The sequence below is a fragment of the Musca domestica genome, unplaced genomic scaffold (genome assembly GCF_030504385.1).
Source record: "Musca domestica strain aabys unplaced genomic scaffold, Musca_domestica.polishedcontigs.V.1.1 2, whole genome shotgun sequence".
NCBI lineage: Eukaryota > Metazoa > Arthropoda > Insecta > Diptera > Muscidae > Musca > Musca domestica.
In genome coordinates, this window is record NW_026712249.1 from 26,364,310 (window position 1) to 26,390,067 (window position 25,758).

Sequence of the window (25,758 nt, forward strand, 5' to 3'; positions counted from 1 at the left end):
ATTCAATCGGGTAATAAATGCGACCTGCAAATACATGGACGGACTGCCACGCATAAATCGTCTCAGAAAGTAATTCTACGAAGATACTCAAAAGTAACTATGGGTCTATCTCTCTTCCTTCTCCATGTTACAAACAAATGCGCAAAGGCATAACACCCTTACCACTGTGTGGTGTAGGATATAAAAAGGAAGGGCAATTTCGTACTAATGCCGACCAATGAAGCCTCATATACAGGTAGTAAAAAGTGAGTCTTAAGAGAGTAAATGAAAAGGCACATTTATTCCAACAGTCATTTTTAACTCTCATAACAAATATCAATTTGATTATTTAAATTTATAACATATCACCCTATTACACACCCAACGTTTAAACGATTGTATGTACGGATGAATGAATGCAAAACTCCAACATTATTCAGACATGGCCAAGTTGTACTCAAACTTGGAAACCAATACATACACAACTCTTCGTTTTCAGTCATTGTTGGAGTCTCCCTAAGCCTCAGTAGGTTCCATCCATTTCACTACATCCCATTGAAGTGCAGTGCGACCACAAAATGATAAACTGCAAACCAAATATTATGACCCGAGGACAATTATGATATTTCATTGTTAAAAATGTATCCGACACTTGCAGTCGGTTGGCGGTATGAGTATAGGCATTGGAGAACCGAACGATTAAAGGCATATGACCAGTGCCAAGAGCAACAATACACTACTTATTGCCCATAGAAGAGTAATTTTCTTCGACTTCCACTAAATGGACAGTTATGCTGAGCGTAGAAGACAGTTAAAGTGGAGTCTTATTAGCCACAAATGGATAAAGGGTCAAGATATTGTTGCAGTGTGTTTGGCCGATGTTTCTTTCTGAACAATGTTAGTTGTGGCGTTGAAATGGTCAGTTTATGTTATGTGTTGGAATATTAACTTAAAATTAAAGTTTATGACAGAGAAGAAGTAAATTGTTTCTCGAGCTATAAATTTAACGCCATATATAGGCGTGGAAGGGGTATGTCGTTTTAGGAAGTGGCTTAAACATTTTTGTTCCAAATCAATATTTTTTATTTGTAATTTCGAATATTTCAATTCTAACCAAGAATTTCATTTGTAATTCGTTGTGTACCGTTTGAAATTCGAAGTATATAATTCGCATTTAGAAAAATTTCTGGCAAAATTATATCTTGGCATCGGTCCTGACTCATGAGCTATGGTATAGTTTTCCGATATTCCGTGTTGACATTTGCGTAGAGCCTATATATAATTGTACTACTCTACATTCGGTATTTTGATGATTTATGTCAAACTTTTCACCGAATATGTTTCATATTTGGAATTTATAGCCTATGACAGAAAATTTTGCAAATTCCTTCCATATAGCGGAAATTCGTCGAGGCCTGCAAAGTAAATATATTCTTGATCAGCATACATATTTGTCAATGTAGCGATGTCCGTCCGTTTGTCTGTCTATCTATCCGTCTGTATAAATCACTATAGCTTCCGGCGAAATTAAGTATGTTGATAAAATTTTACTCAGATGTGTTTTTGGTACGTATAGCACCCATATAACTCCAATACCAGATATTTGGAATTTTTAAAATTACAGCGTCATTATCAGAGCAGATTTTACAATTTTTTTTTCGAGGTGGAAGGCTTCTTGTTTAAAGCTAGAGTTTCACACACAGATTACTATTGCTGCGAGTTACGAGAAAAGGTGGAATTTAAAAATTCATTATACCCTATATATATGGATCTTCCTAGCTCGCCGAGCTAAGTCGATCTAGCTATGTATGTCCGTCCGTCCGTCTGTCCATGTTAATTTGTAATCACTCTACAGGTCGCAATTATGGCCCGATCTTCAGGAAATTTAGAATGAATGTGGGGATAGAGCCAGAATACAACCCTATTTCTTTTGGAGATAATCGCATAATATTTAGGGGTTGAAATGGAACAAAAACTGAAAAAATTCCTGATTTTGCAGTTGCTCTACAGGTCGCAATTATAGACCAATCGACGTGGAAGTTTGCATGCGGCTAGAGCTAAAGGCCCTCCAATTTTGATGGTCATCAGGTAATATTTAGGGTGAAATAGGCAACAACATTTGTGTTAAATAAAAGTCAAATTTTCCATTAAACCGCGAATATTTTTAATCCCGGCGAAATCACAAATAGACGAACAGGTCAATTCTGACCGTTACGTAGATGCCGATAGTATATATATATCGGTTATATATAGCGAAATATATACAATGTGTATATACAAAGGAAGGGGATGTTAGTTAGAATGCTTATATCTCAAGAATGGCTGGACCGATTTTGATAACTCTTGTCAATTCAGAATGCCCTTTTGACATAAAGGAATAAAATCTAAAAAAAATCACATAAAAAGGTATCAATAATTATGTTAATAAAGATTTTGTAATATTTTTTTTATTTTTTCATATTTTTTATCGCATGCGATTTTTTCAATTTGACTTATAATATTGAAAATATAAATATTACAAAAAATATAATATTTTTTCACCTTACAACACAGGTTGGGGCTATTATATACAGATTGCAACTATCGTCCGATGCTCACGAAAATTTTCACAAGGGTAGGATTAGGCTCTGAAGGGCTAGGCCTATTGTTTTCAAAGATCTCCTCAATATATTAGGGGTTTGACCAACAACTAAAAATTTTCCTGATTTTGCAGCCGTTATAAAGGTCACAAGTAAAAACCAAAGGACACGAAATCTCATATGAAGTTAGAGTTTAGGACAGCGGGTAGAATGGACCACTACTTTTCTGTGAAAAATTACCAACATTACTTACAGGCGATATCCGAAACAAACAAAAGGCTTTTTTATGCTGATTTCATTGACGAATATAGCAGCATATCGTATAGATGAGTCTAAATTTGAGATACAGAGGGGCCTGTTGCATTTTTTTGCATTTGAGATGATCGCAAAATATTTAGGTGTTCAAATAAACAAAAAACAGATTTTTTTTTCAAAATAGATTTGGACGTAAGAGGGCTTCTAACATATTGTAGTGTTGTAGGGTATCAGATGGTCGGCCCCGCACGACTATAGCCTTTGCTTACTTGTATTAAAGAATGCTTTAAATTGTGCTTTAGGGCTAGCATGTTGAAATGACGAAATTAAAATTTCCTGCAAAATTCGATACAATTTTTAAAAATTTGGCGTTAAAAATTCTTGAAAAAATCGCAATTAAAAAATTCACGATATTGGACGGACATCGCTAAATCGACAAAGAATTTTATGATGACCAAGAATATATATACTTTGTTCGGAATGACATATTTAATAATCCAGAAAAAAAAACGTTATTCGTAATGGAATTCAAGCGTGATAGTGTGATTTCTTTATATTTGGCAGGAAAACCACAAGTGGCTATTGTTAGAGCGCTCCAACATTTAAATGTGAATAAATCTTTTGTGTCTCGTACCATCGCTCGTTCCCGTGATACTGGTAGTGTAGCCCGACGTCAAGGAACTGGACGGAAGAAAACAGCAACTTCAGCAGAAATGGTTCGAAAAGTAAAGAAGCGACTTGATCGAAACCCGCGTCGCAGTGGCCGACAAATGGCTCGTGAGCTGAACATATCGCAATATTCCATTCGGCAAGTACTAAAAATGAACTCGGGACAAAGCCATAGAAATTCCAAAAGGTGCAAGAGCTTCCACCGCAACAGAAAGAAAATAGACTCAAAAGGGCTAAAGAGTTGCTTCGCTTGGCCGAAAGTGGGGAACTGCCGAATTTAGGTTTCTCCGATGAGAAACATTCGTTGTCAGTTGTCAGGCAGACAAAATGATCGTGTTTACTTGCCAAAGACGTCAGCTGAAAATGTGCACCTTCGGTTGGCCACCGGCCATGGTGATGGTGTGGGCCGCCATAACTGTCGATGGTCACTATCCGCTCGTATTAGTCGACCGTGGCATCAGAATAAATGCCGAATATTATCGCGAAATTATTCTGGAGGGTGTATTGAAGCCTTGGGCACACAAACATTTTGACCGCAGACCTTGGACATTCCAACAGGACTCAGCACCATCGCACTCAGCACGCGCCACACAAAACTGGTTACTAAATGAGGTTCCTTGCTCCATTTCCAGCGCTCAATGGCCAGAAATATCTCCGGATACCAATCCGTTGGTGTCTGAAGTATTTTGGAAAGCAAGGTTGGCACAAAAAATGGGCTAAGTACCGCAGAGCAACATTCGGGCAGCGTGTGACGGTTTCATTGGCCGTTTGAAGGCCATAATTAGAGCCAAAGGTGACCAAACTTATTATTAAATTTATTTTAAACTTATTTTAGAAGTTGCTCCTATTTCCGACATGTTTTGCTTTTATTCAATAAAATTAAAAAAAAACAAGTAAGCAAAGGCTACAGTCGAGCGGGGCCGACCGTTGAATACCCTACAACACTATAATAAACGATACATTTTATATAGGCGAGATACTCGAAAGAATTCCACAAGATATTGCGACAAATTATAAAAGAAAACCATCAGGTTTCGTTCTCTAATTTTCGAATAATAGCAACTTAAACTAATTTGCTCATTTCCTATTCATTGGTAGATGTTGCACGTAAATGGTCTTCCTAGATCTGGAACCAATATTTCCCAAAGACCTATAACCTCTCAGAAGTGGCAAAAGATTAACATTTATTATTGGGTTTTGACTGAAACGCATCTATATGAGATACAGACATTTGACTATATTCTTCAACTAAATCAGCGTTAACGAAATAGTCAGAAGTGCATCTTTCCTGTATTTGTGAATTCTCCCAAAAGTCACTGGAATGGACATTTTCGTAAAAGACTATTTCACACATTGAATATTTTTGGATGGCCATCCAAAACTGCTTGTCTTTTGCAATGTCCGCTAACACCCATTCAAATGTGCGTGAGGATCGGGCGATAATTACCACCTGCCGACAATTTTGCAGCTTTTTGGTCCATTTCAACCCCTAAATATATGGCGATCATCTCCAAAAAGTAGGCTTCTATTCTGACCCTCATCTTATCGCCATGCAAAATTTCGTAAGGATCGGGCCATAAATGAGATCTGTATATGATATCCCGATATCCTAACTACTTAGTTTTGTTAGCTGTAGAAATATTACCAAATGTTCAATTCAAAATGAAAATATGCCAAAAATATGACAAAATTAAAAAAATATGAGAAAATTTTACAAAATCAATATTTTCATCTTTAGAGAGATATTTTTATGCGATTTTTTAGACGTTTTTTCTTTCCTGCCAAGAGGCCATTCTGAATTAATGAGAACTGTCGAAATCAGTTCAGCCGTTCTCGACATATAAGAGATCTTTCAAGCATATCTCCTTTGATAGACATATATATCGCACATATTTTGCTATATATCTGATTTGTTGGATAAAAACATCAATGTAAAGGTCAGAAGTAACCTTGTCATGGCTTTGTGAGTTCGCCGGGATTTAAAATATTCACGGTTTAATGAAAAATTGTGATTTTTTTCAACATAAAAGATATGGTCTATTTTACCCGCTAAATATTATCCGATGACCACCCAAATTAGTAGGCTTCTTCCCCGCCCTAAACTCTATCTATATGCGAAATTCCGCGTCGATTGGTCTATAATTGCGACCTGTATAGCTACTGCAAAATCCGACATTTTTTCAGTATTTGGTCCATTTCAACCCCTAAACATTTGGCGATCATCTCCAAAAGCAATAGGGTTCTATTCTGGTCCAAGCCCCACCTACATTCTAAATTTCGTGAAGATCGGGCCATAATTGCGACCTGTAGAGTGATTACAAATTAACATGGACAGACGGACAGACGGACAGACGGACGGACGGACATACATAGCTAGATCGACTCAGCTCGGCGAGCTAGGAAGATCCATATATACTTTCCTATGTGGGAAATCAATATTTCGAGGTGTTACATAATTTTTGGCCCAATCAAACTTATAATACCCCCAACACATAGTGTTGTAGGGTATAAAAATGTAAAAATTATGGCGTTTGACTTTGTTGCAGTTTTTGTTATCTCACCCTGTATGTGTAGTTTAATGGTAAATATAATAAGTAGTCCATTTTTTGGGGGTATGCCCCAATTCCATGCAGAGGGTGTAAAAATAACCCACCTTAATGCTCATGTCAGTTCCAATACCTATTCCTTGTCCATGCAATATAACATTATCCTTTAGCATTTTCGTATTATAATAACCTAGCCACCAACGCCCTTTTACACATTAGCTTAAATGCATTTGCTCCACTTTCTCCATTGACGTCAATTTCAAAATTTATGACAATATTCAAATATTTTTTCAATATTTCCTCAAAAATAAATTTCTTATCTATGTCGCATCCCTGAACGTACGACAAACGTATGCCAGGCACACTCGTGACTAATTTTATTTCTAGTTTTAATAGATAAAAATTTTAATATTTTTCATCTGCTGGCCATTAATAACTAAATTTCAACATATTTTCGGGATCATTTTTTGTTGTCATTAAGAAAAAGAACGGAGGAACGAAGGATATTTAGCGGTAAGGGGAAAGAATGTGGAATATGTTCTGCTGGGTATTCATAATGAATTAACAAAATATGGCTGCTCAAGGTACCAAAGGATGCACCATGCATTGGAATTTCTTAATTAACCCTTGAAAAGGATCATGCGTAGAAGGATCAATTCCTGGAGAGAGGGAGAGAGGAAAACTAATTTGTTATACAACATTAACGGCAAAAATGAAACAATAGAGAAAAAATATTATGAATATGTTATTGAAAATAACGAAAAATGTGAAGATTCATTATTGATCGGAACACAAAGCCACAATGGGATACATGAAGTGGGATGAATTCCCCATTGAATAGCCAAAAGTAGAAGTTGAAGAGAAAAAATGTAAATCATCGGGGGAAAAAAAGACAAGTGCGTCTGTGTATTGTAAACTCAAGTGTCTGTTAGACATTTAAGCCTTTTGTGTTCAATAGATCCTCCCCCCTTCGCAAAGGCTCAATGAGTTTAAGAATCCTGAGGAATTCAATAGAAATACTTTTTTTCTTGCAACATTTATGAGTACTTGGGCATTGTGAAATATTGTTGGCATTGAAACTGAAACAAACTAGCGATGACAATGATAACAAAAAGAAGAACGTTGGAATCCTTTTCATGGGCGCACACTCACCCTCAATTCTCGCTCGAGTTGAATGCAAGTACTTGTGTTGCGATGTCGTAACTCCCTCACACAGACAAAGGCTAGGCAATTCTTTGAATTTCTGCCATGAATAACACAACAGGTATTCCTGCCCCCTTTTCTGCCTTTGAGTAGCAAACGATCGATCCGATTGATTCCTGCGATCTAATGTAAATTGTACCGAAGAAGGACTCGCTCGTCGCAGTTCAATAAATTCTACGCATTTTGTAATAAATTTCCTTGCACAGAGAAAACGAGAGGAGGGAGCCGCACCCCAAAGAAAAAGAAAACCTAAAACGCAAAAGTCAAATGTGAAAGGATTTGTATCTACCCCACCCCAACACTGGCTGACTGAGCTGTCAACAACTCTTTTTGAAATCGGTAGTCTTAATAGGGCGTTATTTGTTCAGGCCCCTTTTGTTATAGATTTTCTTGTTTTCATTTCGATTTGATATTTATAGGGTTAGCGATTCCATGTGCCGATGATGATGATGACGGCATCGCCATAATAAAAACCTAAAATATTGTCTCAGACATTGTCGCACGGAAAAATAGGCGTTTTATTGTCAACTTTATTTGTATTCGAAGCAAGTATGTATGTCGCATTCAGATTGTCACCAAGATTGTAAACAATTTGTTTTTTTTTACAATACTTTGTATATTTTAATGCCGATAGATTTCCTTAGAAAAGGACTGGCTATCAATATTTTGATCGAATATTTATAACTCATTCCGATTGTTCTGAAGAGATAATCAACAATAATAAAGGCATAATAATGTCTATTAGGTATTGATTTATTTACAATATGCATACGGTGATGCTGTAATGGACATGTGTATGTTTGTAAGCATGTTATAAATGTAGATCATTTGTTTGACATACGCTTTATTGAATTCACAGAATTTTGTTGTTTTATGATAACAATTTAGATAACCTGACACAAATAACTCCTCAATAATAAAAATGTTCTCTTTGAACACCAAATTCGTTTACGCATTTCGTTTTTCAATTTATAGACCTTTAAGTGTTTTATTAGTAGGCTATGAGATCTTCTATAAGATCTATAAGAAGGCCTTAAGGTATTTTATGAAAAGCTATGAGGTTATTCATGAGAAAACCATAACGTATTCAATGGGAATATCATGAGGTCTTCTACAAGAAGGCCATGAGGTTTTCTAAGAGAAGGCTTTGGAGTATTCTATAAGAAGGCCTTGAGGTATTCTATGAGAAGACCGTGGAGTATTCTATAAAAAGTCTGCATAGAGAAGGCTTCAGATCTTCATAAAGAGTCTTAGGGTCTTCTATGATAAATATTGTATGAGTCGCTTTTGGGAACCTATTTAACAAGGTTTGATGCTCTTCTACAATAATGCCTCGTGGTCCTACATATATGAGAAGTGGTGGACTTGCGGTCTTCTTTGAGAAAACTTTCTTGGCTTCTATAAGAGAACTTCGTGATTGTGAAATGAACATACGGTTTTGGTTTTTATACCCTATGCTACATTGTGGTCAGGGTATTTGTATGTGTACATTTGTTTGTTACTTAAAGAAGGAAGCGAGATAGACCCATGGCTCTTTTTGAAGATCTGCATAGTATGACTTTCTGTCCGTGTATTTTTGTGAACAAAATTGATATGAAATTAAGCATATATCATTTGTTTGCCCTAAGGACTAACCCTATTGAAATTGATGAGAATAGGTCGAAATTTAGATATAGCTCCCATATATGTGTTCTTCCGATTTGGTACATATGACCCAATTAGGCCTAGAAACAAAAATGTCAAGTTTGTTATATTATATCATTTTTCCCCAACAGCCGTATTGTGCACTCCGTAACACCGATATTCGGGGAAATATATCAAATACAGCTCAGAAATACCTAAGACAAATTTTTATCTAAATCGGTTAAGATTTGGATATAGCTCCCATATACAGGGTGAAATGAAAAAACTGCAACCAAGTTCAGACTGCTGTCATTTCAAAGCCACTCGTCCGACAGCTGTTAAAATTATTCCAGTGCCAGCTCATTATATTGTTTATAAGCGTAAAAAAGCATTTTAGTGAGAATTTTCCCGAAAAAAGTTATTCGTGATGGAATTCAAGCGTGATAGTGTGATTTCTTTATATTTGGCAGGAAAATCACAAGTGGCGATCGTTAGAGCACTCCAACATACAAATGTGAATAAATCCTTTGTGTCTCGTACCATCGCTCGTTACCGTGATACCGGTAGCGTAGCCCGACGTCACGGAGGTGTACGGAGGAAAACAGCAACATCAGCAGAAATGGTTCGAAAAGTAAGGAAGCGACTTTACGAAACCCGCGTCGCAGTGGCCCAAAATAGCTCGTGAGCTGAACATATCGCAATATTTCATTCGACAAATATTGAAACATGAGCCCGGGGTAAAGCCATTGAAATTCCAAAAAGTGCAAGAACTTACAACGCAACAGAAAGAAAATAGTCTCAAAAGAGCTAAAGATTTGCTTCGCTTGGACGAAAGTGGTAAACTGCCGAATTTGGTTTTATCCGATGAGGAAAATTTCGTTGTTCAGCAGTTTGTAAACAAACAAAATGATCGTGTTTACTTGCCAAAGATGTCAGCTGATAATGGGTACTTTCGGTTGGCCACCAGAGGCTGGAGGGTATATTAAAGTCTTGAGCACGCAAACATTTTGGCTGCAGACCTTGAACATTCCAACAGGACTCAGCACCATCGCACTCAGCACGCGCCAACCAAGAATGGCTACAACATGAGGTTCCAAGGTACCAAAACGTTGGAGTATTGTGTCTGGAGAATTTTGGAAAGCAAGGTTGGCACTAGAAATGGTTACAAAATGAGGTTCCTCGCTTCATTTCCAGCGCACAATGGCCACCAAAATGTCCGGATACCAATCCGCAAGGTTGGCACTAAAAAATGCCAAAATGACGATCACCTCAAGAAAGCGCTTCGCCGGGTATGGGCCAAAATACCGTAGAGCAACATTCGGGCAGGGTGTGATGGTTACATTGGCCGTTTAAAGGCCATAATTCATGCCAAAGGTGACCAATTCGAACAAATCTAAACTTATTCTAAAATTTGATGTTATATCCGACATTTTTTGCTTTCATTCAATAAAATTAAAAATTGTTGCAGTTTTGTTTATCTCACTCTGTATATCGAACCACTCCGTCTGGTACCTCTCCCAATGCAGATCAACATTTTGAATAATTATATTAGATGAAAAGGAATACTTCGGTCCCCTATATCTGGTACCTCACTTTTTTATCATTTTCCAAAAATCATTACATATATAAAGTGAATGAATTAGTCGATGTATATAAATCTGTAATATTCATACCAGTCTTAGGTCAGATGCGAAATGGATAATATTGGTCCACTCCTTCAAAACTTCTCCCATAAAGGTTCAACAGTTTGAACAGCAAGATTTATCGAAAGTATTACGAAATATTATCGAGTTGTTGGCAACATTGATGCAAATATAAATTTGATATTGTGAAATTAATATTGAATATTTTTGTCTCTGGCGTCATTTTAAACACGGATACTTTTTAGGAGCATTTAGCATAACCTCATATGAAGCACGACTTTAACCCTAAATATTGATTATTGATATATTCTGAATTATTCTGAATAGAATTTTAAAGAAAATAATTTTATAGAGTACTTTTACTTACCACGATCGCATTTAAAGGGAAATTTTAATCATAATTTGACAGGAGACCCCCTCTTGAAATACACTCCTTTCATAATCTGTTGCATTTTTCCTGTAATTATAAGAAATGGAATTTTGTTAATATAGATAATATTTAACATTCATTTGCAACATATTAAGGCTGGGAAGTGGCTTCCTCAGTTAAAATAAATTGCGTGCTATATCTAAGTGTGATAAGAGCCAAACTGAATTTTGTAGAGGTTTCTGTAAGCACACTATAAGTCGGTTTTGCCGAATAAGCCAGAAATATAATGTCTTAGGAGTTACCGATGATCATATTGTCAAAATAAGATGCCACAAATCAATTCAAACATGCTCTTGGTGAATAAAAAATAGGAAAAGAGTCGACAGTAGATTTGAGCGAAACTTCTCAGGAGTTTTGTCGGTACAATTTTTGATAAATATCATCTATGAAATTTGGCAAAGGTGAAAAAAATTGAATTCACTTTTCCATTGGCTATGGGAACAAACAGTAAAAGAATCACTAGATAATGTCGCCAGATATACGATTTACGACATTACTTCTTCAATGGTTTCCCCTGTACAATTTCAATTAGTCCCTTGAGTATTTAGTTCAAATTTCAAATAATTTTCATTACACATCATTTTATTACTACTTTCCTCGATTAAAACTAAAAAAAGAAGACCACCCAACTATCTGCTTTCATATCCTTAAGGATGAGCATTAGTTGGCATTTACGGGATGACTATTAAAAAATAGTATAACAAATTATTACTTCCGTGCAAAAAGAGAAATTCACTTGTTCCTCAATGTGTTTGGCAGGTATTCCTGAGATCCTTAACCTTATCTCCTGTACAGCTAATTGAATTTACAAATCAATAAAATGCTTAACAAATGATGCTGATAACGCACCAACGGTCATTACACACACATGGTCAAGTCATGCGAGTAATTGAAATGGTAGTTACAGCATTCTTCCGGTTTTAATGACTGGCTGGCATACACCCTCGACTGGCGGACATCTAGCCTACGTTTGTCTACTTCCGACAATTACAATTTACCTAGCGTTTAACCCTTGTCTAACCATCCTTAAAATGTGGTTAAAGGAAAGGAGTCGCATGCCGTGCACCGCTAAGTAAATGAAAATCACAAATCTCTAAGATTGTCATAAATTCCAGAGTTTATGGAGATGTTTAGCAAATACTGCGACACAGCATCGTTAAACACAACAATCCACGGAAAAAGGGAAAGAGGATGTGTGCAAGAGAGTAAAAAAGGACATTTTTTATGTCCACTCTCGAATTGAGTATTTACTAAAGGTTTAGTAGCAGTGGCGGCGGCATTTTTTGCTTTCATGATTACACCCATATACGTTTACCAGCCAAGAAGCACTTTTAGCTGGGTGCACTTGTCCACATCTCGGCTAGACCATCGACCGTTTGTCGAGAGGCCAGTAAATGTTTCCATGTCATTATAAAGTGTCGCATACTTGGTCGTTTTGTTAGTTTAACGGAGTCCAATCGTCCTTTGTGCCGAAGCGATGCGACCATTGAGATAAGGACAATGTTTGTTTGTTGTTTTACAGCGGGACCTTTGCAAGAGTTGAGAAGAGCTGCAGCGACGACAATGTTTGTTGTAAATATTCAATATTTTTATTATTGTTTGTCGACTGCCATGGACAGAGGAGGAATGGATATTCCGTCTATAAGTGCCGTTATTGTTATTTTAGCAATTAATAAATGTAAAATATCTGAGCAATGGACCTCGGCGTTTTTGCATCTCTTGTAAAAATATTGTATGACAGCAATTAATGGTATCTGAGATAAAATAAATTACACTTAAAGTATTTACATATGAATGGAAAGGAATTTTGGAAAATCTCAAATTTCCAAATAATGAACTAATGTATTTGGACGTTTATATCGGGTATTTTTTACCCTTCTTTAAATTTATTTTAAGAAATAATTGCACATTTTTCAAAATATTTCACGAAGTACCTTTCAATTAGAATTTAAAATAAGACATGAAAAATGTCCTTGAATGCCATAACCGAGAGTTTCAAAAGGTATATTTTTCTAAAAACTTTAACCGTTTGAATACTCATAATAAAACATTTTATTCTGATATATTTTCTCTTACTTCTTGTCATTTTTATACCCTCCACCATTCTATCGAGGTAACGTAAACTTTGTCATTTCGTTTGTAAATCCTCAAAATACTCATGAATCAGCGTTAACTTCTAAGTCGATTTACCGATGTCCTTCTGTTTGTTGTAATCGCGCTATCTTTCGGCACCCTCCTATATTTGGTATTTTGATGATTTTAGCGACATTATCCACGGGAATTGTTTCAACTTTCGTATTTGAAGTTCGGATTCGGCACCGCAGCCAATGGCAGACAATTGTCTATGCAGGTCCACGTCTTCGTATAGCTCAGTATAACATTTTTCATTTAAGCGGTATTTTTCGACAGATTTTTTAGCTTCCGAACGAATTGAAGTAGTTTCACTCAAATATATGATTGGACTGCAGAACTTTTGGTATTGAAAATAGGCTATATAGGTCCACGTTTAGGTATAGCCCCTATATAACTGTACCTTACTATATTTGGTATTTTGATGACTTTAGCGAGATTAATCACCGGAATTGTTTCAAATTTCGTACTTGCACTTCGTAATGGGTACTACAACCTGTGACATAAAATTGTCTACGCAGGTCCAGTTCTTCGTATAGCCCTATATATCGGTACCTCCCTATATTCGGTATTTTGATGTTTTTGCGATATTATTAACCGAAATTTTTTCAAGTTTCGACAAAAATTGCCTGTGCACACCCACGTTTTCGTGTGGACCTTAATATAACGGTAACTCCCTATATTCTTCATTTTTGGCCAAAACGTGCCTCATCGAAACAACGGTTTTAGACATTTGGAGTCTGTCTAGCGTTTTCCGTCCGACCGTCTGTCTGTCACGATAACTCTTGATGGGAGTATCCGATTTAATACATCGCAATATTCTTGTCAAACTTAGATCTAGTTCGAAGATGGGCAATATTGGCTATATCACTCCTTCTATAGAAATTTTCAAAAAAAAAAAAAAAAAAAAATACTGCACAGAAAGAGAAAGGATAATCCAATTTTGCATTAACTCGGTCGGTCCACTCCATTAAATACCTCAGTGTCACAATTTTGAATTATTTGAACTCCTATAAAATGTGATTTAATAGTCCGATTAAATTACACATCAAAATATTCTTATTAACCCAAGATCTGGTGTGAAGATGGAATATATCGGTCCATTCCTTCTGGTACCTCCCCCACAAAGGGTCAATGTTTTCAATAACCCGGAACATAATAAAACGCAAAATTAACATCCGATTCCATTCAGACTTGTCACATTTCAAGATTTGTTATAAAGATGGTGGAGATCAGATTATTCCATCTGGCACCTACCTCAAAAAGGTGTTAAAGTTTTGAATAACCAAAGCGATCATAAAATCCGAAATAAGCATCTCTTCATATTTAACACATCCCATTATTTCTACATGCACAAGATCCGCTGTGAAGACGAAATATATTGGTCCAATTCTTCTGGTACCTCCCCCATAAAGGGTCCACATTTTCAATATTCACGAAGCTCATAAAACGCGAAATTAAAATCCGATTCTACTCTATTTTGGTATATCTCAATATTTTCTTCGACACAGGATTATTTACAAAGATAGTACAAATCGGATGATTTCTTCTGGTACCTCCGCCACATAGGGTTTAAGATTTTGAAGGTCAAAGCGATCAAAGAATAATGGCTGAGGGTATACATCAATTTTTAATCGTTGAATTTTTTAAATTTTTTGTTTAAATTGTGAATCTTAAATCGTAAAAGTGGACTTTTCGAGAAATTTTATTTTTTCAAAAAAAAAAAAAAACTAAAAAAAGCATACAATTTAGAAAAAAAAACAAGTAAAAAAGTATCGGTCGGTTTTGCCGACAGATGTATACCCTCAGCCAATGTTCGATTATTTAAACATATTTTGACTTCTGTTATGAATTTTCAAACTCTTGACCCTCTAAGGAGTCGATTTTGAAAGAATGATGCAATATTGTCCATTTCATATCGGACCTAAATAAATATGATATAAGTAGTATTATGAATATATAAGAAAATCGAACATTTATATCCAATTTATGGGAAATCTTAATTTCCATATTTATCTCAGAGAGACATATATTTAGATATAGCAAGTTGTAAAGAATCGCTGAGTTGTTTCGCAATTTATGTCAGACAAAAGTCTTGAGAATTGTGTCTCTTTGTGGGTGATGTACCAGAAGGGTTTCGCAGATATATAGCATCTTCACAACAGATCTTGAGTTAGCAAAAATGTTTGTATGTGTGAAATTTGAAGAGAGTCGGATTCTTGTTTCGCCTTCTTTGAACGTTTTGTTTTTCGTCGTTTTTCTTTCTGTGAAAAAAATATGTATTTTTTGAAAATTTCGACCATTTGTGGGGGAGGTACCCGAAGGAGTGGACCGATATATTCCTTCTTAACACCATATCTTGGGTTTATATAAATATTGGGATGTGTGAAATTTGAAGACAATCGGACTCTTACATCACATTTTATGAGAGTTGTAATTATTCAAAATTTTTACCAATTGTGGGGGAGGTACTTAATGGAGTGGATCGATATTGTCCATTTTCATACCTGACCTAGAACTGACGTAAATATTAGAATGTGCAAAGTTGGAGCAAAATCGGATTATCCTTTCACTTTCTGTGCAAAAAATTATTTTTTTTTTTGAAAATTTCGACCTTTTGTGGGGGAGGTACCAGAAGGAGTGGACCGATATTGCACATCTCCGAACTCGATCTAAGCTTGACAAAAATATTACGATGTACTAAGTTTGTACCAAATCGGATACTCCCTTCGAGAGTTATCGTGCGCACCAGCCAGCCAGACAGACAGACAGACGGACGGACGGACATCGCTAGATCAACTCCAAATGTTCTGAAACGGATTTGGTTCAAAGAGACCTAGGGTCTAAAACCGTTATTTCGACTAGGCACGTTTTGACCGTATCAAATGATATATACCCTCTGTAGCCATATGGCTGAGGGAATAAAAAACATTAAATTTTTATTTCAATTGATAGTACGTTTCACATAATTTAATGTTTGAAGAGTATTTCCTGGAAATGTTGACCGCGATTGCACCTCATCCAACCAGTATAATTTTGGCATAATCTTTTTATAAAAATTGTCTTTCTCTTAAATCCTTGCCCACACTTCTTTTAAATTGTATTTTTAGCACATTTAAAAAAATTGTCAAAAATCTATATTTAAAAAAAAAATTCTAAAACTCCATCACCCACAAAAGAAACCGTCTAGCCAACCTACGGAATACTATTAAAAAATTAAAGATTATAAATATTCTTAAAAAATTAGTTTCAAAAATCCACTATTAGAAAAGTGGTGTTGAAAATACTCGATCATACCTATACACATCTACAATTATAGCTCTTAAAATATCACTATGGCAGCACGAGGAGTAAAGCAGCTAATCCAAATTGGCAGCTTTTAAAAATCCAAGTTTTTGCCTTTTAAAGAAATTCGATTATGTCTTTTAAAACCCTAAAAACAAATACACGATTATAGCCTTAAAAAATCATCTTTTCAAATCCCATGATTATAGCTCTGAAAAAATATATTTATATTGGTTTTTTTAAGTTTAATTATTATGTTTTCTCGTCAATGTATGAGAAGTCCTGTAAAATGTTATCCCACACAATTCAAATAAAAATCTGAACACAAATTTCATTCACAACTTAATAAAGTTATATAAAATAATATTTAACATGATAACCTTATTAGCAGACAATAAAAATATTTAAATTATTTCCTTCTTCATTTTGAGTTATAATAATTATGACATAAAATAATATTAAGAAAGCAACAAAAAAACTCTCAATTTTTATTATTTCAAATTACAACAATTATTGTAACAAAATTGGAACCACACGATAGAATTGTTTGTTCCAATCAAAAAACTGAAACCGTAAAATTTCAACGTAAATACCAAATGAAAAACATGGGAAGATTCCATAAATTGCAACGATTATCATTTGAGTGAGGAGGAGGAGAAGGGGCCATGGAGCAACAAACTGAATGGCAGGACGAGTTTAAAGTGAACAGACTTTATGACAGCCATGCATTTCATGTCAATGTAGCGCTGTCATCCCATCCAGAAGTCATTGATACCTTTAACATATGATTGCACTTTTTGACCATCATGTTTTTCTCCTGTCTGCCAATAGTAGTTGTTTTGTTGTTGTTTGTTTTGTGGTCTCTGCTGATGTTGTTGTCATTGTATTATTGTATATGACTGTGATATAATGACTTAATTATGTTTTGCCTTTAAAGCCCTGCTGCAGATGGGCTATCGCGTGTGTTTGTTTGATCTTAAAACGTGTAACGCCGCAATAGGAGTGAATACATGCGGTTGGAAAATCCGATGGACTGTTGAGGTGGCTAGTTGATACCCTACATGGAGACATTAGTCATCTAGCAACACTAATTTTTTATAAATATTTATAAAAGAGTAGTGAAATAACTGACTGATTGATCCAAAATCAACGCCCAGACGAAAGGGCTGAAGCTAGAATCTTGAAATTTTGGGTGAGGGTCACACTTGGTCAGATAAGCCTGGGTTTTTGAAATTCATACTAGAAGGGCACGAAAAGTACTAAAAGGTGCTAAATATATTTTTTTAAACGTTCCTCTTAAATATAAAAAATAAAGGTCCCTAATGGAGTGTATGATGAGTGTAATAAAGGGTTTTTGGAAATTCGTACTATAAGTGTATGAAAAGTACTAAAATTAACTACTTTGCTACTATTTCGTATCGTGTGAACTGTTAGTACTAAACACTTGAAATTTAGAGAGGGAATAAAGGTTGAGAAGTAGAGTGGATGTGAGGAGGTAGTTTTGGAAGTGTATGCTCATATAGACGAAAACTACCAAATGGTACTAAATTTAGTACAATTTGAATTTGGTGGAACGGATGGAGCCGCAACCCTGATATTTGAAATTAACATTACTGGCGGAGTATGGGATTGGGACATAGAGGCAGTTGGTAATTATGTGTGCGAAAAGTACTACATTTGGTTCAATTATGATTTGGGTGAACCATGGAGCTGGAATTCTGAAATTTAGACTTACAATTATTTGTGGATTCCAGGACTGAGAAATTAAAGTAGTTTTGGAAATTCGTACTTATATGTACTAAATGACACTAAATTCGGTACATTTTAAATTTTGAGAGAACCAATAGAGTTGGAATCCTGAAATTAGGATATAAGATTTTTATTGGATTGTTTAATAATAGTATTTATGGAATTTGTACTTATGTGTACTAAGTGGCACTTAATTTGGTACATTTTAAATTTTGGGAGAACCAATAGAGTTGGAATCCTGAAATTTGGAAATAAGATTACTATTACATTGTAGGACAAAGGAAATTCATACTTATGTGTACTAAATTGTACTAAATCTGTGTAGTTGGAATCCTGAAATTCGAAAATAAAATGTCTATTGGACTGTACGATGCAGGTTGTTATGGAAATTTGTACTTATGTGTACTAAATGGTACTCAATTTTTTACAATTTTCACTTGGGGAACTGAAACTTGAAAAAAGATATCTATTGGACTGTATGATGCAGGTTGTTATGGAAATTTGTGCTTATGTGTACTAATTGGTACTAAATTAGGTACAAATTAATAATGTGGAAAACCAATAGAGCTAGAGTTTAGAAATTTGAAATGGGAGTACCTGATGGAGTACAAAATAGATGCACTAAAGGGTTTTGTGGAAATTCGAACTTTTTGGTTTTCGTAACCTAAAATCGTACTTAAATTGTAAAATGGTACAATTTGTTATTATGAGAAAGGATAGAGCTAATCAAGGTTGAAAAATAAGTTGGATATCGGGTACAAAATGTGCGATCTGCATTAAATGGTTCTAAATTTGGAACAGTTCGGTCTACAGTGAACAAGTGAAGCTGGAATTTTGAATTTTTGAATTAGGGCCCTGTTGTTGGTTGGTTTGTGATAAAAAAGGTGGTTTTGGAAATTTGTTCTTAAAGTGCACGAATAGTACCAAATAGTTTGGTTCAATTTGATATTGGGTGAACTGATAGTGCTTGAAATCTGAAATTTGGTATAAGGTTCCCTTTTTTGTGTAGCCTGGAAATGTGTACTATATTTGTACGAAAAAGTGCTAAATTGTACTAAATTTGGTATTAGCTGAATGGATAGACACAAAATTCAGAAATTTGATATTTAGATTACTGATGGTATCTGCGATTGAACTTGTTGCTTGTGTTTTGGAATGTGTATTGGATAAAGGGGTAAAAGCTGAAATTTGAATTGAGGTCCCTGTTGGTATCTCGTGTTGAGATATACATGTGGATTTCCATATGCGTACCATAATTGAACGGAAAGTTATAAGTGGTACTAAATTTGGTATTGGATAAAGAATTAGTGTTGGAACCCACAAATTTGATATTAAGGTTTCTGTTGGTATCTGGAATTGAGACATGGAGGTGGTTTTAAAAAAGGTGTTCGAAAAGTACTAAATTTGGTATTGAGTGAAGGGATAGGGCTGAAATCATCAAATTGTATATAACTGTTGGTATCTGCGGTTGAGATTTGTAGGTGGTTTCGAAAATGTGTAGTATAATTTTTTGAAAAGTACTAAATGATACTAAATTGAGTACTGGAAAATTTGATATTGGGGTCTTGGTATCTGGGATAGCTTTTTAGAGGTATTTTACAAATGCGTATTATAATTGTACGAAATGTACTAAATAGATGAAGCTAGAATCCCCAAATTTGATATTGAGGTCTCAGTTGGTATCTTGAATTGATTTATGGAGTTTTTTTTCAAAATGTGGACTATAATTGTACAAAAAGTACTAAATATTACTATATTTGGTATTGACTGAAGGGATAGGGCTGGAATCCTCAAATTTGATATAGATGTCACTATTGGTATCTGAGGTTGAGATTTGGAGGTGGTCTGGAAATGCTTACTATAATTGTTCGAAAAGTACTAAATGGTACTACATTTTGTATTGGGTGAATGTATAAAGCTGACATCCTTAAATTTGATATACTTGTCACTGTTGGAGTCTGAGGTTAAGATATGGAGATGGTTTTGAAAATCCATGAAATAGTTATTTGAAAAGTACTAATTGGTACTAAATTGGATATTCGGTGAAGGTATATAACTAGATTCAAATATTGACACATATATTGGTGCATCATTGGTATAGATATTATTTATAGTGTTTATGGTTCAAATATGGAGGTGGTTTTGAAAATTTCAGGATTCCAGCTCTATCCTTTCACCCAGTACCCAATTTTTAACATTTGGTAATTATCGAATATTTTTTATACTACTCATAATTATTCAAAAGTAATAAATGGTAAAAATTTGGGTATTGGGCTGGAATTCCGAAATTTGTGATTGAGGTCTCTATTAGTATCTGCGATTAAGTTATAAAGGTTTTTTATGGAAACCTGTACTACAATTGTACGAAAAGTACTAAATAGTACTAATTTTGGATCACTGTTGGTGTCTAGGATAGAGAAATGTTACTACATTTGGAATTGATGAAGGTATAGAGCTGGCATCCCGAATTTTAATATTTATTATACTTATCACTGTTGGTGTCTGTCGCTGAGATATGGGAATATATTTCTACGAATAGTACTAAATAGTACTAAATTGGGTATTGTGCGAAGAGATAGAGCTAGAATCCCGAAATTTGATATTGAGGTCTCTGTCGGCATCTAATCACATATGGAGTCGTTGGAATAGTTTGGGACAGAATAATTGGATGTGGGTCTATTGCAGTGGTTTTACTATTGTTCTTCTTGGTAAGCCTCAAAATTAAAGATTTTGAATACTTTTTGATGTAAATGGTAGACATTTTCCTATTATTCGTTTCGAAATAGAAAACAATTTGAATAATATAATAAAACCTTCAAAGTCTGAAAATCTAGTAAAACGTATGAAAATTTAATTAATTTTTTTTTTTCAAATTGAAGAAACCAAAAAGGCCTAACGCGAACATTTTGAACGAATCTATAATTTTAAGGTGGACTTTTCGCTAATGAAGTAGCGAGCACAATAATCCATTTTTAGCCACCAAAAGTCAATAAAAAAGAACTTATTTCAGAATTTTTAGTAGGCAAAGTCAATAAAAAATAAGAATGGATCTAATGTAGGGTACCCAAAGAACATATCCGAATTCTCGACTACTTCATAACCCTAGTAAATTGTTTTGTTAATGTCTTAACTGAATAGTGCAACAGAACACCGAACAAGAAAAAAAAAAACTAAGCAATTCCCACACGAATTTCAACCTGTTTCTAGCTCTTCCGTATCTGTTGCCTTCCCAAATAAAAGCCACGCACACTACTACATATACCCTTACAACTATTCGCGGATTTCTTGGATTTGGCTGAACTTCTTTTAATGATAATTATTATTTGATTAGTCAAAAGTGCTTTTAAACGTAGAAGCTCCACGACATTACAGCTTGACACAATATTTCACTCAAAATAATAGTGTGCTGAGTGTCCCGAGACAGCGACAATGCAATTTTACAAGCCGACACACACCCGACCGACTGCCGACTGCTGGCTGCATGGCAAAATTATCCTTAGATCTTGGTGAATATTTTGATTTTTTGATTGTAAGTTTCGTTTTGTGGTTCTCGTCGGGTACTCCAGTTGTTGATGTTGTGAGGATGGTTGGTTCGTTGGTTTGTTGGCTGGTACTTTTGCTGTCGATTGGCAGCACGATCATTTTTAGTGTTTTGTAAATGGAATCTGTAGCAGAAGCAACTAGTTTTGTTGCCGTTGTTTTTGTGTGGAGATCTGCTGCTCTTGGGTCGTCTACGATTCAAGTATGAATTTAAATTAATACCAACATAAATTTGTAAATTTATTTTCGTTGATATTAAAGATTGAATTAACATTACTCCGGGCAATGGCCGTCTCGCAGTAATCTTGTCTCTGTTAGTAAATTCTATTAGTCCGGTTTAGCTGGAGAATTCTTTTTGTTGTTGGACACTATTTGGCGGAGTCTTGATTACTTCATTAATAAAAAGTTCCTTCGTTGATTTTTACATTCCCACTTAAATAGAGGCATTTATTGGCCTTCAGATATTATCTTATCTAAATGTAAAGTTCTAATAAAAAGCAAATTTAAATTGAATCTTGAGAAATGGTTGTTTATCGGCCTTTTTATTTGATTTATAAATAATAAGATTTTTTCGAGCTTTAGGCCATTTTCGGACTTATTTTATTGATTACAATAATATGTTCCCAATATTTCGCAATTATCAAATTGCATCTTCAGGGGCAATCTATTTTAGAAAACATAATTATTAGTATCACAGCATTTTGTTATGGGCACAATTATTTTCCAAAAAAGAGATTTCTTACATTTACATAAAATTGTCAGATTTACTTAACAGCTAATGTAGTTTTTACTACCATTGTCTGGTGTTATTATTGCACTGATTATTTCTACGTATTGCACGATCTCTTCTTTGTCAAGTGTCGATAACAATAAGCTGCATTATCGGTGTCGCTTTTGTAATTGATCTTTTTGTTTGTTGGTATGTTATTTATATGCAGCATCTCCAATGTTAACCTTCTGTTGTAGTTGTTCTCCGCCTGTAATACTCGTATTTTGTCAAAGTTTGGTATGTGGTTGTTAAGTTTACAGTGTTCCGCAAGTGCTGTTTTTTGAATATTGTTTTGGCTCCTTAATTTAATGTCTGATTTATGTCCCGATATTCTAGTTTTTAATTTGTTTTTTGTGGTACCAACATATATTTTTCCACATTTTTCGTCTTTTGTTCCATCACATTCAATGCTATATATTACATTGTGTCTCTCACTTAACGGAATTCTACTTTTGGTATTAGTAAATAAACTTTTTAGTGTATTGTTTGTCCGTGTTGCTATTTGCAGTTTATCCTTGTCATATAAATCGGAATTTTGGAATCTCTCAGATAATCCAGGAATATAAATCATTGATTTGTAATATTTTTCTTGAGATTTGTCCTTAGATTTCGGTATATTATATTCATTTATTAATTTTTCAATTAATAATTTTGGAAAACAGTTTTTGGACAGTATTTTTCGTATTTTGTTTTTATTAGTTTCGTGGAATTTATGGTCGCTAATATTCAATATTCTGTTTATAAGATTCCTACCTGTGTTAATAATCATTTGTTTTGGATGTTTCGAGTGGAAATTTAATATGCGACTCGATGCCGTCGGTTTTTGATACCAGTTCATTTCTATTTTATTGTCCTTTCTCATTACAAGTGTGTCCAGATATGGGATGGAACCATTATGCTCCTTTTCAATGGTAAATTTAATATTTTTGTTGAAATTATTGAAAGTCGTCAATGTTTCTTGTATTGCATTTTCCCCAACAATCATAAATAAATCGTCTACATACTTTGTTAATATCACAGGTTTCGTCTTAAGTTTTTCCATGCAGGTGTCAAGTAGTTTCTCCATCACTATATCAGCTACAATCGAAGAAGCTGGTGAACCCATAGGTAGTCCTTTCTTTTGCCCTCATATTGAAAATATCGATTATCTTTAATACAAAACTTTAGAATACTTAAAAATAAGCTCTTTGACATATTGGTGTATTCCTCAATTTCGTCCCATCTTTTCTCTATTATTTCTAGTCCCAGGTCCACAGGTATACTTGGAAAAAGTGACACAACATCAAATGAGACCATCTGCTCTTCGTCTTTAATCGTCAAGTTTTTAATCTTATCTCTAAATTGCATCGAGTCACTTACATTGTATTTGGAGTTTTTGGTCAGATTTTTTAGAATATTTACCACATATTTGCATAATTGTATTGAAGGTGAGTTAACCGATGAGCATATAGGTCTCAAGGGGAAATTTTCTTTATGAATTTTGGGTAGTCCGTATAGTCTTGGTGCTATAGCCACGTCAGTTTTCAGACATTTTTTCTCTGCCGTCGATATTATATTGTTTTTAAACAATTCTTCCACGAGTTCATTGTTTTTCTTGGACAAGTTAGATGTGGGGTCTTTAATTAATCGTTGGTAAGTCATCATGTCACCTAATATCTCATTCATTCTTTGTTGATAATCATCTTTATACATTGCTACTGTCACATTACCCTTATCCGCATTTAAAATTAAAATATTTTTATTTTGTTTCAAAAATGTTTTGCTGTGAGCCACTGTTGTGTTAATAAATTTGTCTCTGTAGCTATCTCTCATTTTGTTTAGATGTGAGTCTAGCATTGTTGTAAATTTGGTTCTCATTATTTCTTGTTGCTCTTTGTCGTTGTTTGTTTGTATGATGTCGTCGCCGTCAGCAATGACTTTGAATAGTGGAAAGTTCTGTTTGCTAGTTGGTAATCCAAATTTTTCTCCTAACGAGAGTAACCATTTTACATCTTTTGGGAATTCTACGTTAGTTTTATTCACGAACCAGCCATCGTTGAGAGTGATGTTTAGTTCTCTCATTTGGTTTTCTTTTAGTTTGTCAAATTTTCGTTGTTGGACTATTTTGGTTTTGTTGTGTGTTCTTGACATAATTATGTTTTCGTTGTCGTGAATGTTATCAAAATCCTCTTTCCTCATTTGGCTATTTAGACGTTCATCTAGTGCTTGTAGTTCTTTGTTTTTATATTCAAGTTGTTTATGTTTTTGTTGTATCACTAAACTAAGAATTTTGTTCTGAAATATATCTATGTGTTTTTTTATAGTGTTTGGAATGTGATGAAAGTATGGAGTTTTAAAAATATTGTATATGTTTTTCATTGCATTTTTTATGAAGTTAGGTATAATTCCATGATTACGGCAGCGTATGAGAAAGGTTAACGTTGTTTTTATTTTTTCAATTTTTACCTTCATATTTTTGTGTCTGTTTATGCTGTGTCGTATGTTGTTATTTGTTTTCTTGTAGATCATGATTATGGTTTTTGGCGTGCTCTCCGTGTTTTAATTATCTTGAGAAATGGTTGTTTATCGGCCTTTTTATTTGATTTATAAATAATAAGATTTTTTCGAGCTTTAGGCCATTTTCGGATTTATTTTATTGATTACAATAATATGTTCCCAATATTTCGCAATTATCAAATTGCATCTTCAGGGGCAATCTATTTTAGAAAACATAATTATTAGTATCACAGCATTTTGTTATGGGCACAATTATTTTCCAAAAAAGAGATTTCTTACATTTACATAAAATTGTCAGATTTACTTAACAGCTAATGTAGTTTTTACTACCATTGTCTGGTGTTATTATTGCACTGATTATTTCTACGTATTGCACGATCTCTTCTTTGTCAAGTGTCGATAACAATAAGCTGCATTATCGGTGTCGCTTTTGTAATTGATCTTTTTGTTTGTTGGTATGTTATTTATATGCAGCATCTCCAATGTTAACCTTCTGTTGTAGTTGTTCTCCGCCTGTAATACTCGTATTTTGTCAAAGTTTGGTATGTGGTTGTTAAGTTTACAGTGTTCCGCAAGTGCTGTTTTTTGAATATTGTTTTGGCTCCTTAATTTAATGTCTGATTTATGTCCCGATATTCTAGTTTTTAATTTGTTTTTTTAAATTTACCATTGAAAAGGAGCATAATGGTTCCATCCCATATCTGGACACACTTGTAATGAGAAAGGACAATAAAATAGAAATGAACTGGTATCAAAAACCGACGGCATCGAGTCGCATATTAAATTTCCACTCGAAACATCCAAAACAAATGATTATTAACACAGGTAGGAATCTTATAAACAGAATATTGAATATTAGCGA

The 25,758-nt window shown here is 34.5% G+C and overlaps 2 protein-coding genes across 2 annotated transcripts; both read right to left on the minus strand.

The window, feature by feature from the left end:
* Positions 1-22,226: 22,226 nt before the first annotated feature.
* On the minus strand, positions 22,227-23,476 carry LOC109614350 (uncharacterized). Its single transcript, XM_059121496.1, has 2 exons — positions 22,375-23,476; positions 22,227-22,295 (listed from the first exon to the last, which is right to left on the minus strand). Exon 1 carries the CDS (start codon positions 23,464-23,466, stop codon positions 22,459-22,461), a length of 1,008 nt encoding a protein of 335 aa, XP_058977479.1. The 5' UTR covers positions 23,467-23,476; the 3' UTR covers positions 22,227-22,295; positions 22,375-22,458.
* Position 23,477: 1 nt separating this feature from the next.
* On the minus strand, positions 23,478-25,548 carry LOC131802176 (uncharacterized). The gene is made up of 2 exons (XM_059121769.1): positions 25,176-25,548; positions 23,478-25,096 (listed from the first exon to the last, which is right to left on the minus strand). Exon 2 carries the CDS (start codon positions 24,906-24,908, stop codon positions 23,478-23,480), a length of 1,431 nt encoding a protein of 476 aa, XP_058977752.1. The 5' UTR covers positions 24,909-25,096; positions 25,176-25,548.
* Between the last annotated feature and the right edge of the window lie 210 nt (positions 25,549-25,758).

Bases quoted from the DNA above. Each gene is read 5' to 3' on its own strand.
- LOC109614350 (XM_059121496.1), bottom strand. From the start codon at position 23,466: ATGGAGAAACTACTTGACACCTGCATGGAAAAACTTAAGACGAAACCT.
- LOC131802176 (XM_059121769.1), bottom strand. From the start codon at position 24,908: ATGATCTACAAGAAAACAAATAACAACATACGACACAGCATAAACAGA.